The 17,714-nt window shown below is 34.0% G+C and overlaps 1 protein-coding gene and 1 pseudogene across 5 annotated transcripts in view; one reads left to right on the forward strand and one right to left on the reverse strand.

Annotated features, from left to right (window-relative positions):
- Heatr5a (HEAT repeat containing 5A) overlaps positions 1-17,714 on the reverse strand; it is a 125,356-nt gene that overhangs the window by 51,853 nt on the left and 55,789 nt on the right. For all 5 annotated transcript variants that reach the window (XM_077799597.1, XM_077799595.1, XM_077799598.1 and 2 more), the window contains exons 14-18: positions 13,067-13,176; positions 7,663-7,826; positions 7,393-7,568; positions 1,930-2,035; positions 1,196-1,386 (exon numbers count right to left, since the gene is read on the reverse strand). In XM_077799597.1, coding sequence (XP_077655723.1) covers positions 1,196-1,386; positions 1,930-2,035; positions 7,393-7,568; positions 7,663-7,826; positions 13,067-13,176 — 747 coding nt within the window. The remainder of the gene's footprint in view (positions 1-1,195; positions 1,387-1,929; positions 2,036-7,392; positions 7,569-7,662; positions 7,827-13,066; positions 13,177-17,714) is intronic.
- Positions 8,628-8,844, forward strand: LOC144255283 (small nuclear ribonucleoprotein G pseudogene; annotated as a pseudogene).

Consider the following 17,714-nt stretch of genomic DNA (forward strand, 5'->3'; position numbering starts at 1 on the left):
CTTATTCTAATCAGGATCCCATTCTTGCGGTTATACAAGATGTGGGGTTTCACTGGTGGTGTATTCATATATGAACATAGGAAAGTTATGTCTGATTGATTCTACTATCTTTCCTATTTCATCCTTCCTCCCTTCCCTTCATTCTCCTTTATTATTGTCTTTTCTATTACACCCCCGCCCAACTTTTTGTGTGTTAGCATTCACATATCAGAGAGAACATCTGACTTTTGCTTTTTTGGGATTGGCTTATTTTACTTAGCTGGATCTATCCATTTACTGTCAAAAGCCATTCTTTTTTATGGGTGACTAATATTCCAGCGTGTATATATACCACATTTTCTTTTTCCATTCATTTGAAGGGCATCTTGGTTGGTCCATAGCTTAGCTATTGTGAATTAAGCTGCTAGAAACACTGATGTGGCTGCATCACTGCAGTATGCTAATTTTAAGTCCTTTGAGTATATACTGAGGAGTCGGATAACTGGGTCAAATGGTGATTCCATTCCATGTTTTCTCAGGAATCTCTGTACTGTTTTCCAGAGTGGTTGCACCAATTTGCAGTTCCACCAGCAATGTATGAGTGAAACTTTCCCCCCACATTCACACCAATGTTCATTATTACTTGTGTTCTTGATAACTGTCACTCTGACTGGAGTGAGATGTAATTTCAGTGTAGTTTTAATTTGTATTTCTCTAATTGCTAGAGATGTTGAACATTTTCTTAAAAACAGATTTTTAGATGTTGATGGATTTTTATTTTATTTATTCATTTATATTTGGTGCTGAGAATCTAACCTAGTGCCCCATGCATGCTAGGCCAGTGCTCTACCATTGGGCCACAACCCCAGCCCCTGTTGAACATTTGTTCATGCATTTGTTGACCATTTGTATTTCTTCTTCTGGGCAATGCCTGTTCAATTCCTTTGCTCATTTATTGGTTGGGTTATTTATTTTGGTGTTAAGTTTTTTTGAGTTCTTTATACATCCTGGAGAGTAATGCTCTATTTGAGGTACAGGTGGCAAAGATATTCTCCCATTCTATAGGTTCTTTTTTCATGCTCTTGGCACCCACATTTGTTAGTTTTCTTTTCTTAGTTAAATCTATGAATCAGATTTCTTACTAGTTCCAACAAATCAACAAGCTATTACCAATTTTATCACATAGCCCCTGGTATTAAATAAAAAATTAACTTACTTGTCAAAGCTAACTTGAGCTAATCCAGCAGTAAAAGCTCCATCATCAACTAATTGGGCTAATCTAGCCCATGCCTCTGCAGCTGCACATCTCAAAAGGGGGTTGGGACTTTCTAGGGCTCCCATCACTAATGTTAGGGCAAGTCTTCTCATTTCATCTGGACCTAAACTTCCCTTTGAGCCAGCCACATACTAAAATACATAAAGAAAAAATCAAATTTAGAACTATAGCAAATTCTCTTATCTAGCTGAGAATGTACATTCTTGTTAACATGTAAGTTCATATATGTTAATACTTTAAAACATCAGAACACAAAAATGAACACTGATCACACAAACAAAATTTGCTCTTTTTTTCACAAAGTACTTTAAAATTTTACCACCAGGCAAACAAAATAGCAATCAATTATCACTATGGCATAAATGTGTTCCAAAGAACATTAATAGATGTCTAAAAGGAACCACCTGAATGAATCCTGTAATATTTTACTTAGAATCAATAAGTCACAAATGCAACAGTGAACTGGATTTGGCCCATAGGCCACAGACCATCAATCCCTAGGCTGGTATTATACAAAGAAAAAGTAGAAGAATTTCAAATCCTGAAACACTACCATCAGGAGATTAGGACAAATTTAGAAAATAAAGCTCTTTAAAAATATTATTCTCCATAATTAGCTATACATTTTTTAAAAAGAATTAAGCAAATATTTGAATTTAAAAAAGTAGAATTACCTTTAAAAAATTAGAAATGGAAGAAACAACATGTAACTGAACTACTTGTTGACGAGCTCCTTTTGTGTGCTTCATACTGTTCAAAAGCTGTTCCAATATAAGAAGCCTAAAATAAGAAGCAACAAAACTTAAAAGCAAGTAGATAATTTTGGTACCGGGGATTGAACCCAGGAGTGCTTAACAACTGAACCACATCCCTGGCCCTTTTTAAATTTTGAGACAGGTTCTCAACAAGTTGATCTCAAATCTGTGATCCTATTGCCTCAACTTCCAAGTGTCTGGGATTACAGGTATGTGCCACCAAGCCCAGCCCTTATAGCTTTTGACTAAATGCTTAGAACAGACAATTCCACCTTTTAGAAAGAGGTGAAAAAGAAATTACCCCCAAATTATCAAATTCATATCAAGTTGCAACAAATTCAACACAGAATCAGATTACAGGGATCTCCTGAGTCTTCTTTTAATGAGCATTTGTCTAGTAAGTGTCACTGTTAGCCGATTCCTTGGTTCTTTTTTTTTATATATATACATTTTTTAGATGTATAGACCTTTATTTTATTCATTTATTTATATGTGGTGCTGAGAATCGAACCCAGTGTCTCACACTATGCTAGGCAAGCACTCTACCACTGAGCCATAGCCTCAGCCCCTTGGTTCTTTTTTAAAAAAATATTTATTTTTCAGTTTTTCGGTGAACACAACATTTTTATTTTATTTTTTATGTGGTGCTGAGGATCGAACCCAGCGCCCCATGCATGCCAGGCCAGCGCGTTACCACTTGAGCCACATCCCCAGCCCTCCTTGGTTCTTAATACGAAGACTTATTAAAGTCAAATACCTTGCTTTGTCTTAAACTTAGTACCAACATATGTCATTGATAGTTAAGTAGAAGAGACACAATTCTTTGAACCCCCACCCATAATTCAAAAATGTATTTGGGATCATACCAAATATAACACAATTTTAACTCTTGTTTTTCTCATTTAATATTACCTCTTTAGTATTTTTAAATTAATTTAATTCTTTGGTAACTTTTGTGAACCTGAAATTCATTAAACATATGCTCCACAATTTATTTAACCATTCTCTCTCTGATGAGAGTAGTTTTCCAATTATCACAATTTATAATAAATATACATACTATTTTTGGTCTGGGGTTGCATGTCTACTAACTATTTGTATGTCTTTTGTGAATCATTTTTCATGTCTTTATAGCACAGAGGTTTTCTTTCTTTTTTTTTTTAAATTTTAGTTGGACACAATACCTTTATTTACTTATTTTTATGTGGTGCTGAGGATCGAACCCAATGATTCCCACCTGCTAGGTGAGAGCTCTACCGCTGAGTCATAACCCAGGCCCCCAGAGGTTTGAATTTCTTAAGATTAAAGATATATAGCCATGAAACAAGTCACCCCATTTTTTTTTTATCAATTTCTTCTTATAGACATAGTCTCTAATCTCAATATTTTCTTTCCCCTCAACTCTCCAATTAAATTAAGGAAAGCTGAAATAACATTGAATATTATTTTGAGGTTTATGAATTATCTTGATAGCAGGAATAATGCTTTATAATTTATCTTCATTTTTTTAACATCTTGTGTTTGGCAGGTAGTAGGCAGTCAAATCTACTTGTCTAATATACATAAAGGTTAACTGTATTGAACAGATAAAAACAGGGTGTGACTAGATGGCATATGGGTATGCTTTTATCTGACCCTAGTGTATTTCTAATAAAATTCCCCAGTTCTTAGCTAGATCTTTATCATTATGTTGAGGCCACAGGCTTAATATAATTCTACTCCAAATGATAATTTTATTATCAAAGCAACATAGATATGGGTATTGTGCCTTTAAAAAGTCCAACTGCAAAAGTCAAAGAAAAAAGGAAGGTGCTAGCTAGGCCATGTATTATCTGCACTGGAAAAAGTACTATACATATTAATTCATATCATATAATAAAAATAGAAGATCACTAAGAATTGGGAAAACCATATCACTCTAATATTCACCCATGATTCTACCATCTAGAAAGAGCTACCATTAATATTTTGTCACGTTTGTTCTTATCATTTCCCCCCTAGGCATATGAAAATAATTTTTAGAAAACCGAGATGATGAGGCTGAGGATGTAGCTCAGTGGTAGCATGTTTGCCACTTATCTAGCATGTGTGAGGTCCTGGGTTCAATACCCTAGGACAGCAAAAAAAAAAAAAAAAAAAAAAAAAAAAAGCAAGCTGAAATCTGGGATCACTTTACTGATGACCTTGTTTCTTTTCTAAATATCTCCTAAACAATATTATCTGGGATTTCCCCATTTTATTAACTATTATAGTGGAACAATTTTCTGCCCATTGTTCAAGAACATATTTAAGGCATTTTGTTTAAAGGATATATTTACACCCAAATAACACTTTAGGAAGATTGTAGAGGGTAAATGTGACATCAAGGGGACAACCATACAGTCAAGTGCATAAATTTATAAACTTAAAGATCATATTAGATCATATTATTGGATCATATCCTGTATATCTGTTAAAATGGAAATGTATCATGTTGAAAGTAGGAAAAATATATAATGTTAGAGCTGGAGAATTTTTAATACCATATAATTTGACTTGCATTGTTTTCCTGCTCACACTCATGGGTCAAACTATAAAAGAGAGTTGCTGGAGACTCAAAACTTTTTCTCCATCTTTTGCCCCCTAATCCTGACAGTCTTTTAATATGCTATTAACAAGAGTTCAGGATAAATAATGACACTAATTCCTTTAGAGACCTCAACAAAATACTCTGAATTGTCAGGAACATGGAGATGATTTGTTCTTAGTAATACCAACTGGTATTCCTAAGTAGTATTACTTATCAGTTTGTAAGAAAATGATTAGATAAAAAAGTTTTAAGTCCAGGTGGAATACAAACATTTAGTTAAAGGGCACTTAGATAAAGGGCAAAAATATACACCTGAAAATGCTGATTTACTTTTTACTTCCAGAGAGGGTATATAATGGCATTTTTTTTTTAAAGTACTGAGAACTGCTAAACTTTTCCTCTCTCTTTACTCAAGAGTAATAGCATTTCTGGAAGCAATGCATTTACAGGAGTGGTTCTTCTTCTAGGCCGCCTATGAGAATCATCTAAGAAGTTTCTAAAAATTTCAGTGCCTACCATAGAATGTACATCATACTAATAAATCATAACCCTTAGTTTTTTGTTTTTACAGGACTGAAGATTGAACCCAAGTGCACTCAACCACTAGGCTACATCCCCATTCCTTTTTATTTTTTTTATTTTGAGACAGGGTCTCACTAAGTTGTCAAGGCTGAGCCTTGAATTTACAATCCTCTTGTCTTAGCCTCATGAGTAGCTAAGACTACAAGTATGTACCATCATGCCCAGCTAGAATCTTTAGTATTTTAAAAAGTTGTTTAGATGATTACAGTGGACCGTAAAAGAAACCAAGGATGAAAAATCCTCATGTGAATTATTCATTTTTCTTGCAATCAGATGCAAAACATATTTAAAAATAACCGTAAACAGCTGGGCATGATGGCACATGCCTATAATCCCAGCCACCAGAAAGGCTAAGTAAGGAGTATCACACGTTCAAGGCTAGTCTTGGCAACTTGGTAATACCCTGTGTCAAAATTAAAAATAAAAAAGGGCTGGGCATGTAGCTCAGTGGTAAAACATCCCTGGGTCTAAACTCCAGTACTGCAAAACAAATAAACAAAAACCACAGGCAACCCCTATTGGGTCCTCTCTCACCCTGTAGGAGCTCTCTCTTTCCTTCTCATTTGAATAAATCCTACTCTTTTATACTACACACACACACAAAACAAACAAACAAACAAAAAAACAAAACTCCACAAACAACACGTGAACAAGATCAATAACACTTTCTGTACAAAATATTAACTTCTCAACCTTTCAATATTTTAGGGCTTTAGCTTTTTTAGTGCTTTAATATTGGCAATGCAATATTAAATTTTCTTATTCAATATTAGTAATATTCGTATTAATATTAGTATATTTATATTCTTTTTAATATTAGTAACACAATATTAAATTTTCTTATTTTTAGAATTCTATAGTCAGAAAAGAACCAACTATCTTAAAATATAATTTCTCATTAAAAAATTACTTCCAAAGTAAAAATACAAAACAAAACAAAACAAAAAAACAGCTGCCATAAACAAATATATCTGGGATAACAGGAAATTAGAAACTTAACTTTCCTAGCCATGTATTTCTCTCCTAAGGCTCTCTAATGACACCCACTGGTGGATATTGATAATAGCTATGACCTACTTTTTGATTGGGCCAGACTATTTCCTTGAAACACTCTCCAAAGTACTGTCTACTATTTTTGTTTAGTTAGAATCCAAATAGGAAGGTAGGTTTTGCTTGTATCATGTCTCAACATTTTTATTAAAACAAAATCTAACTGGATGCGGTAGTGCACGCCTGTAATCACAGCAATCTGGGAGGCTGAGGCAGCAAGTTCAAAGCTATCAGCAACCTAGTGAGGCCCTATGCAACTTAGTGAGACCCTGATTCAAAAGGAATGGAAGGACAGCAGAATAAAATAGACATTACTATTGCTGTGGGTATATATGTGACTGCCTGACCAATGTGATCTGTAACCTGTATACTCAGAAAAATGAGAAATTATATCCCATATGATTCAAATGTATGATATGACAAGATCACTGTACTGTCATGTGTAACTAATTAAAACAAATAAATTTCAGTGATGTCACAAGAAAAAACATAAAAAGTGCTAGGGATATAGATCAGTGACCAAGCACCCTTGGATTCAATCCCCAGTACCAAACCAACATTTTGAAACCAACCTAAATGAAGACTAATCCCTGAACCTATAAAATAGTTCTGTAAAATTTCCAAAGTATGAAAGCCTATAAGACCTTAGTCTGGGCTGGGGATGTGGCTCAAGCGGTAGCGCGCTCGCCTGGCATGTGTGCGGCCCGGGGTTCGATCCTCAGCACCACATACCAACAAAGATGTTGTATCCGCCAAGAACTAAAAATAAATATTAAAATTCTCTCTCTCTCTCTCTCTCTCCTCTCTCACTCTCTCTTTAAAAAAAAAAAGACCTTAGCCTAAGCAAAAAAAAAAAAAAAAAAAAAGGTAGCAATTGCTCATAAATCAATATTCTTTTGTCACTGATGACCTTTCCATTTGTATTTTCAGCTACATTATAAGCTAACTGTGGGTAAAGAACTGTATCCACAATAATACCTAGTGTTTTGGGGTATTTAATAATTCCTTATTTAGTATTAGTCAAATGAAGAACCTTTATCTCACCTTCATTTGTCACTTATGAGAAATCTTCTATGTTAATAAGATCTTCTGACAACATTCTTCTTACCCACCAGTTAGTTCTCTACAATGCATTCACTGAACCAGTTATATATTATGTTAGGATAAGTGAAGAGATTTACCTTTGAGCTTCTCCCACATGAGCACAGACAATCCCAAAGAGCTTTGCTGCAGAGCTAATAACTGATAGTGTAGGAGGCAGGGGCTTAGGCACAGAATCTCCCTCTACATCCTTCTCATAAATAGAATAAGGGTCATATTCAAGACTTCCACAGGCACCCCCATTACCAAGCAGGAGCTAAAATGAGGATTAAAAAAAAAAGGGGGATTTAAAAAAATATCATTGTTCATCAGTTGAATCTATTCAAGCGTTATTAAAAAAACGGTCATACCTGTTCTTCAATAAATCTATGGTCAGTCTCTTGTAGCAAAGGACTTAATATCAAAAGATCATCCTGATGACAAAGAGGTGGAAGTAAAAATGTAGATGCAGCCACCTGACTATCAGGGGCAGTAAGGTCAGCAGCCAGTTCTTTGAGGATAGCACAGAGGTGTCCTATTGAATCACAGGGAAAAAGCAATTAGCAATAAGAACAAGCAATTAACTGGTTAGACTACAGGATAAAACAAGCCCAGATTGAGCTTTAATTCACACAAGGGCCAATTTTATTATATTGTAGCCAAATATTGTATCCTTGTCCTTGAAAAATGCCCTACAAATCAATGTGTTGCTGCTCACAAGGATAAGAACGAATAGTGAAAAGACAGTTTAAAATATATGCCTCGTAATACTGAGTGAATACTACAATCAATTTTAAAAAAAAAGCATGAGCCCGGTGTGGTGGCACACATCTGTAATCCCAGAGGCTTGGGAGGCTGAGACAAAAGGATTGGGAGTTCAGAGCCAGCCTCAGTAATTTAGCAAGGACCTAAGCAACTCAGTGAGACCCTGTCTCTAAATAAAATACAAAAAAGGGCTGGGGATGTGGTTCCGTGGTTGAATGCCCCTACTTCAATCTCCAGTACCAAAAACCAAACCAAACCAAACCAAAACAAAAAAACCCCAACAAAGCACAAAAATAAATTTAGGCATCTAATACTCTCATTCCTTAGGCATGCAATAAATTCTGTTTGTTTTTCCTTTTCCTGTTTAAACAAAATAGATTTAGTTAGCATGGTGGTGTGTGCCTATTAGTCCCAACTACTGGTGAGGATGAGGCAGGATCATTTGAGCCTAGGAATTTGAGGCCGGGATGAGCAACATAGCAAGTATCCTCTTAAATTTTTTTTGGAGAATTATGTTGGATTTTAAGAAGCATGGCTTGGAAAGCATCTCTGAGTCTACCAAACAGACAACATGAACAAAGCTCCCGAACTGAAAAAAATTATGGACAAGAAGTTATCATTGAAATTAAATGGTAGCAGATAAGTCTAAGGAATATTGTGGGATTTGACCCTTTATGAAACTTGTGATAGATGAATGTATGGAGATGGCAACTAGTGGGCAACAGAACAACATTGGAATGGTGGTAATATGAGTAAATAGTATCATCATGTTAGAAGCCTTGGAATGAGTATAAATAATGGCTGTTCAGCAGAGAAATCCATGTCCCTTCTTCAAAGGGCCTGTTTAACTATGACATAAAAATCAGGTCATGTACACTTTCATATTAAATTTTTTGTTAAATGAACTTTTTAATAGAAAAAAGAAGCATCGCCTGAAAACATTTATATTTAGATATGTTTTTATTATGGAAAAATTCAAACCTATTAAAAGGAGACAATAATATCATTACCCCTATCCTCCACACAGGTGGGATGATCCTGTTTCACTTATATCCCTGCTCACTATAACACCATCCTTCATTTTATTTATTGATTGGTACTGGGAATAAGCCACATCCCCAGCCCTTTTTATTTTTTGTTTGGAGACAGGGTCTTACTAAGTTATGTAGGGCCTCACTAAATGGCTGAGGCTGGCTATGAACTTCTGATCCCACTGCCTTAGCCTAAGCTGCTGATATTATAGGTGTGCACCATTGCACCTGGCCTTCATATTATTTAGAAGCAATCTTAGATAGCATATCACTTTATCCATGAATGCTTTACCATTAAAAGACATTTTATTTGAAACTATCAAAATCTCATGTTTAAAAAAAAACACTAGAAATCAAATATCTAGTAAGTGTTCCAATTTCCAACTCTCTTATCATAAGTGCCTGTTTTTGTTTGATTCTATGTTTAAATGCAGATGTAAATAAGGTCTACACATTGCAGCTAGTTGATATTTAAATATTTATCAATTCAATATTCTCATTCTACCTGTTTTTTTTTTTTCTCCTCACTGTGATTCATTTGAAGCAACAAAGTGTAGAACTTTCTACACTCTGGATTTTGATGATTATAGCCCCCTGGTGCAGTTTAATTTTTCATAAGGAAGTATTTCGTGATCTTTTCTAAGACACAAGACAGCATATGCTTGTCTCTCTATATTTACATTTTGAAAAACTGGTTTATTTATCATACTCGCCCAAATTATCATCTCGAAGATGTTTTGCCCTAATTTCTGATGGATTATCATAGAAAATTTTATCTACATAGAACTTTTTTTTTTTTTTTTGCCAGTTTGTAACTTAAGTATTGCAGGAATGAATAAAAACTGCCTTAGAAAAATATTTACTTTTCTAATTGTTTGAGCAATAGCATAAGGATGAAATGAGGGATAGAGTTGATTTCTACCTACTTCAGGTGACAGGATAAATCAGGAAGTGTGTAGCTATTCTAATTTTTTTTCAGAGAAGGGGTCTTATTATATATTGCTCAGGCTGACCTTAAATTCCTAGGCTCAATTCATTCTCCTGACTCAGCTTCCAGAGTAGAAGGAACTACAGGCATGTGACACCACACCTGGCATTTTTTTTCTACACCACCAGTATCAGTAATGCTAGTAACAACAAATATTTATTAAAGACTCAAGACCCAAGTTTTCAATTAATTTAATGAAATTAATTATTTCAGTTACTATAAGTGGTATATCTACTGTTTAATTTAAGTGTTTCATATCTTGGATGACAAGGCAAAATGGTAAATTAACGTGTCAGGAACCTTTTAAAACCTTTGTACATCATCCTCATAATAAACCTCATGAGGGGCTGGGATGTGGCTCAAATGGTAGCGCGCTCGCCTGGTATGCATGAGGCACTGGGTTCGATCCTCAGCACCGCATAAAAAAATTAAAAAAAATAAAGATATTGTGTCCACCTAAAACTAAAAATAAAGAAATATTTAAAAAAAAAATAAACCTCATGCAGTCAGGTAAGTACTGCTATTTTATAGATGAGGAAAGAGGAATAGAGAGTTAAACTAAGAACTCAATTTTCATTCCACAACCTACAGAAAACTGTCATTCTGAAAAGTATTTGCTGTATAACCATGAGGAAATTACTTCAATTTCTTAAAATACTTTTCATATAACAAAAGCAATTTTCATGTCTTGTCAGATGACTTTTAGACATTAGAGTAACTGATATGATCAGAGTTTAAGATCAGAACTTTGAACCTGTTTTGTTACTCAGTCTTATTTTTCAAATTAATTAGGTAAATTCATTTAAAGACTACTATTTCCTCTGTGTTACAGATTTAGAAGTTGCTATAGGTTGTTACTCTACTATGTAAGGTATATTATTTAAAATGACAATGAATATTTTAATGGTGCAGTTAGAACATAAGCCCCATCATATCATGAATTTAGAAAGGGTGTGGGGGGGCTGGAGATGTGGCTCAGCGGTAGCGCGCTCGCCTGGCATGCGTGCAGCACCACATACCAACAAAGATGTTGTGTCTGCCGAGAACTGAAAAATAAATATAAAAAATTCTCTCTCTCTCTCTCTCTCCTCTCTCACTCTCTCTTTAAAAAAAAAAAAAAAAAAGAAAGGGTGTGGGGAAGGAAGGATAGTAGAATGAATCGGACATTATTACCCTATGTGTATATGTGATTACATAACTGGTGTGATTCTATATTACTATTGTACTTCATACATATTATACAAATCTATTAAAAATAGAAAACAGGACTGGGGATGTAACTCATTAAGCATTTGCCTAGTATAGCATGAGTGAGGCCCTGAATTTGATCCTTTGTACCACACACACACAAAAAAAAAGTGAAAATTTTTTTCTTAAATTCAATATTCCTAAGGGATAGAGGGACCCTTACTAATTTTATTGTTATAATTATAAAGATGGAAAAATGGCAAGTTATTTTTAACTGAAATATAAAAATATAAATGTCATTATTATTTTTATATTTTTAATTCATATAGATAAACATGAAAAGTATATACAATTAAAAAGACAAAGAAGGTATATTTAGATTTTCTTTTCATAATAAGTCTTGACTTTTCCTGTTAACGAATACTCTGGACCTGATTTAAAATATATATAAGTGTATACTCATTAGTTCTTAAATTCATAGTCTTTTATCCCTGAGTACTAGAGATTGAACCCAGGGTGTTTAACCACTGAGCCACATACCCAAACCCTACCACCCCCGCCTTTCCAAAAACATTTTTTTGAGACAGGGTCTTTCTAAGTTATTAAGGCTGGACTAGAACTTGCAATTCTCCTGTCTCAAGTCTCTTGAGCTGCTGGGATTATGGGCATGTGCCACTATGTCCGGCTCACAGTTAATTCTTGACTATATCTGTTAATGAACATTCTGGACCTGATTTAAAATAATATATAGTGTATGCTTATTATTTCTTTAGGATTCCTGATTGTATTCCCAAATTCCAATTAAGAAAATATAAGTAAAAAAAAAACTTCTTTTTCATTTCCCTAATTTTAGTTCTTTAAGGATAGATCTACACTATCATTCAACAGAAGATACACTGTAGATTTTGAGCTGATATTCTTGTATTCCTAAATGTTTAAAGAAGACTTGAGGGGAAAAAGGTCTATATTTTTCAAATGTAGCTTGAAAATAAATTTCAAAGTACTATAGTAAAAAATCCAAGGGGAATTGCTTTTGCCACAATCTAACAGGTATCTAAGCTGTGGAACACAGAAATTATCTTTCAGCTTTTGTTAGATATGTAACAGGTCACTTTTATAATCAGAGATAGCAGAGAATAAGATCAACCTACCACTAAACTGTGATTGTTTATTAGTTCTCTGGTAGGTTACTCATAAGAGGCAGGACAGCATTAGGCAAAACAACATTTTAATTTTGTCCCCTTAGTACAGAAAGGGGACTAGGAGGGAATAGGGAAAAGAATAGGAAAGTTTTTGGAAGTCTATCAAATAATGCTCTGTCATATACAAATAAATCACAATAAATCATATACACACAATGCACGAATTAATTCCTGGACTCCACTGATCCTCCTGCTTTAGCTTCCCACATAGGTAATAATATTGTGCAAAATAACAACAGAAAGGAGATTAAAGCAAGTGGATGGGGAGGGAGAAGAGGAGGGAAAAAAGGGTACTAGGGAATGACAGTGATCGAATTAAGTCATATGCATATATGAATACTAAATATTCTGCATAATTCTACTATTATGTATAATTTTAATGTACCAACAAAAATAATAAATGAAAAAATAAATAGGTTTTCTAAAAAATATATTTTATTTACTATAAAATGGTGAACACATGGATTAAGATTAGACTGTCTAAAATTTCTAGAAACAAGGTACTAAATAGTTGACATTTGGTTCATTTATTCAACTATTTAATGAGCAATTATTACTTTCGAGGCACAAACAATAAAAAATTTTGGTATAAGGCACATACCTTCATAGGTTTCAGGAGGTAACAAAATTAACAGTTCATAAAGCCTTTGTCTATAAACTACTGATGGTGTTTTCAAAGGATTTCCGTATGTTTTTAGTATTGAAGAAAGCCTTAAAATTTAAAAAAAAAAAAGTATTCTCTTAAGTGTGTAGGTTAGAGGTCAATGTACAAGTATTGAACAGGCTGAGATATAAACATAAATTAGCTACATATATTAATGAAAATTAGTGATGCTTTATAGTTTTTTTTAATAAGGATTGATTATAAGAGGGGCTACAGTATCATGTTTGGAAATCATTCTAACTTTTCTAACATACTTAACAAAACTATCTAGCCAGTTTCGATTTCTAAGGCCACAAGTATTAGGTCTGGAAACTGAAATTCTTACTATAAAATTTCAAAATCTACAACCTGGCAGTTGTCAAAAATATATCTATCATGTAAAAATGTAATCATCCAAACATACATACAAATAGGAGACACAAATTGCTAGAGAAAACCCAAGCATCTGTTGGAAATTTGATCTGAAAATAAGATCACCAATAAGAACAAATGACCAAACCCCACAAAATCATGAAACAAACTTTCTTTTAATAAAATATAAACTGAGCCAGTTTTCCTAGAAGTTTCATTCACAAATTGTTATCTTTCTACTTTCTTCTTTTACTTACATTTACTCTTCTTTATCTTCTGTTTACTATTGGTGTTAAGACATTACTTTATCAATGCACATCATTTAGCAAGCATTTATTGTAGGACAACTATTCTTTGCAAGTACCAGGTCATCAAATAGAGTACAGTTTTGAACTCTTTTAGCATACAGAAATTCAATGGAGCTGCTTTTATTGTACTCTTGGACTATATCTGTCAAACTCATTGCATAGGTGTCTACATTCTCTAAGAAATTCTGGTGATGTTTACTCATTCATGTTTTCTAGGAAACTACTGTTTGCCATTTCTCCTTTTTAGAAGAAAAGAGTTATCTACTGACTTATGCTTTTCCTAAAGCCTAAATAGATTGTGTATGTTCAGTAATAGATTGTGTATGTTCTTTATATAGCTAAAAATAAACCTCACTGCTTCCATTTCATGTTTTCTTAAAATTTTTTTTAGTTGTAGATGGACACAATACCTTTATTTTAAAATTTATTTATTTTTATACAATGCTGAGAATCAAAACCAGTGCCTCACATGTGCTAGGCAAGCACTCTACCCTTGAGCTAAACCCCAGCCCCCATTTCATGTTAAAATCATTTATTTATTTATTTATTTATTTATTTATTTATTTATTTATTGCAGTACTGAGGAGTGAACCTCACTGAGCAAGTACTCTTCTTCTGAGCAACATTCCCAGATATCTCTTTTTTATTTTTTAATTTTTATTTTGAGACAACATCTTGCTAAGTTACCTAGGCTGGTCTTGAACTTACAATCCTCGTGTCTCAGCCTCCCAAATCATTGGGATTATAGGAATAAACTGCCAGATCCAGTTCCAGGCTTCTTTTTAATATATCTTTCAGCTTGGAAAATACTGTGCAAAAAACATTTATAAAACCTGGTAGAACTTTGTAGTAACAGAAATTACAATAACTACAGCATTTTTGTATTTCTCTAGCCAGCTCAGAAGATTATAGCTAAAATATGAAATACCTTTATTTTAAAATTTTCTTTCTTTCTTTTCAGGGTCTCACTATGTTGTCTAGGTTGACCTTTAATTCCTGGGCTCCACTGATCCTCCTGCTTTAGCCTCCCAAGTAGGTAGGTCTACAGATGTGCATGCCATCAATCCCAACTCAACAACATCAAAAAAAAACCTATCTAATTAGAGTCTAAAAGAAAAGTTTTAAGAGAGCAGAGAGCAGGCAATATTTGAAGAGATAACAACCAGTTTTCTGAAATCTTACAATGCATGAGTCCAATAAAACATATCAAGTAAGATAAAGAAACCCATCACACACTGCCAGTTTAAACTAGAGACTGTCAGATTCTTCTTCTTTTTTTTGGTGGTAGGTACTAGGGATTGAAACCCTAGGCTCATTCATTCTTGGAAAGTGCTATAGCATTGAGCTATATACCTTTTTTTTTTTTTTTTTTTTTTTTGAGACAATGTCTCACTAAGTTGCCCAGGCTGGCCTCAACCTTCCAATCCTCCTGCCTGAGCATTCCAAATAACTGGGATTATAGGTGTGTACCATTGTGCCCAGTTTTAATTTTTTAAAAAATCCAACTCTATGTAATCTATGAGACATACCTAAACACATAGAGTCATGAGAAAAACAAACCACACATAATAATCATACAGATTAGATTATAATAAAAAAGTTTCAAGTATAATGTATGATGACAAAAATTTCAATTCATCAGAAAAAACATAATTCTAAACTCTAATGCACCTGATTAATAATTTCAAAATATAAAAAAATAAAAAATAGAAATACCATTAGAAAGTGATAAATTCAACATAATGAAGGTTTTTAATACATCACTGTAAAGTACTGATAGGTTAAGCAAATATTAATGAAATACCAAAATGGAACTTTTTGGAACCCACAGTGGCTGGGGTTATGGCTCAGCCATAGAGCACTTGCCTAGCACGTGGGAGGTCCTGAGTTCAATCCTCGGCATCACATAAAAATAAATAAATAAATAAATAAACCAAAGGTATTAAAAAAGAAAAAAAAAAGAAAGAAAGAAGGCTTAACAAAACAAAACATTTGTCACAAAGAAAGTCTCAAAAATATAGCAGGTGGGCTGTGGTTGTGGCTCACTGGTGGAACACTTGCCTAGCATGTGTGAGGCACTGGGTTCGACTGTCAGCACCACATATAAATAAATAAATAAAGTACAGGTCCATCAACAATTAAATAAAAACACAGCAGGTGACATACGGATTATATTCTATTAACTATAATGCATTAAAAATAATTAACTACCAGACTAAAAATCAAACTAAAAATCATTCCACACATTGAGAAGTTTAAGAACATACTGCTAAACAACTCAAAGGAATTACAAAATTTAAAATACTTGAAATTGAAATAGTAGGCCCCCTTCCTTCCCCTTTGCCCTATCTAAGTTTCCTCCATTTCTCCCATGCCCCCACCCCGCCATCCCCATTATGGATCAGAATACTCATATCAGAGAAAACATTCAGCATTTGGTTTTTTGGGATTCGCTTACTATACTTAGCATTATATTCTCCAACTCCATCCATTTACCTGCAAATGCCATGATTTTGTTTTCTTTTAATGGTGAGTAATATTCCATTGTGTATATATACCACATTTTCCCTATCCATTCATCTACTGAAGGGCTTCTTCAGGTTTTCTTTTCTTTCTTTCTTTTTTTTTTTTTTTTTTGAGACAAGGTCTCACTATGAGATATCCTTGAACCAGGATGTCCTTGAACTCTAGAACATTCTACAAATTAATTTTTAGTATAGGAGAATTTAGCAAGGTGGCTGCATCAATTACAGTTTTAAAATTTTTTTAATATCTTTATTTTTTTGTTGTTTTTATGTGGTACTGAGAATCGAACCCAGTGCTTCACATGTGCAAGGCAAGTGCTCCCCAGTCTTCAATTACATTTTTATACAGCAGGAATAAACAGATTCATAGCATACATTGAGCGCATGCGTGTACACACACACACACACACTTATTTAAAATGCAACAAGTACGTGAATGCCTTTACAAAAGAGCTTAACAGAGGGAGTTTGGTTCCTTTTTGCTCTTCTATCCTTCTGCCACATGAGAGCACAGCATTCATCGTCTTAAGAGGATGCAGCAACAAGGTGCCACTTTGGAAGTAAAAACCAGGCTCTCATTAAACACCAAACCTGCTAGCGCCTTAATCTTGGATTCCTAGCCTCAAGAACTATGAGAAATAATTTCTATTCTTTGTAAATTACCAAGCCTGAGATATTTTGTTATAGCAGCCCAAATGACTAACATGGATCTCTCTCTCTTTTCCTTTTTTTTGGTGTTGGGGATCTAAACCCAGGGATGCTTTATCATTAAAGTATATCCTCCCCCCTTTAAAATTTTTATTTTGAGAAAGGGTCTTGCTAAGTGACTGAAGGGGGCCTCGAACATGCAATCCTGTCTTCAGCTGCCAGAATTGCTGGTTACAGGTGTGCCACCATGCATGGCCTAACAACATAGATCTCTACCTCACTCCAAACAGAAAACTCTATTCCAGAGACAAATATAAGAAAATAAACTTTGTGCTGGGCATGGTGGCGTATGCCTGTAATCCCAGCAACTAAAGAGGCTGAGGCAGGAGGATTTCAAGTTCAAAGTCAGCCTCAGCAACTTAGCAAGGACCTAAGCAACTTAGCAAGACCCTGTCTCAAAATAAAAAAATAAAAATAAAAAGGCCCAGGGATGTGGCTCAGTGGTTAAGAGCCCTGGGTTAAATCCCCAGTAGTTAAAAAAAAAAAAAAAAGAAAAAGAAAGAAAAGAGAAAGAAACTTTCCAGTAAGGAAGACTTTTTAAAGATAAAAAGTATTATCTAAAAAAGCAAAAGACGAATAAACTGGCATTTAAATTAAGAACGCCTATTAATTAAAAATGTAGAAATTATTTTAATATTTTGATGAATAGCAAAACAACTGTTGAAAATATGAAAAATATTCTTATAAATCAAT

This window comes from Urocitellus parryii, chromosome 6 (genome assembly GCF_045843805.1).
Source record: "Urocitellus parryii isolate mUroPar1 chromosome 6, mUroPar1.hap1, whole genome shotgun sequence".
Lineage (NCBI taxonomy): Eukaryota > Metazoa > Chordata > Mammalia > Rodentia > Sciuridae > Urocitellus > Urocitellus parryii.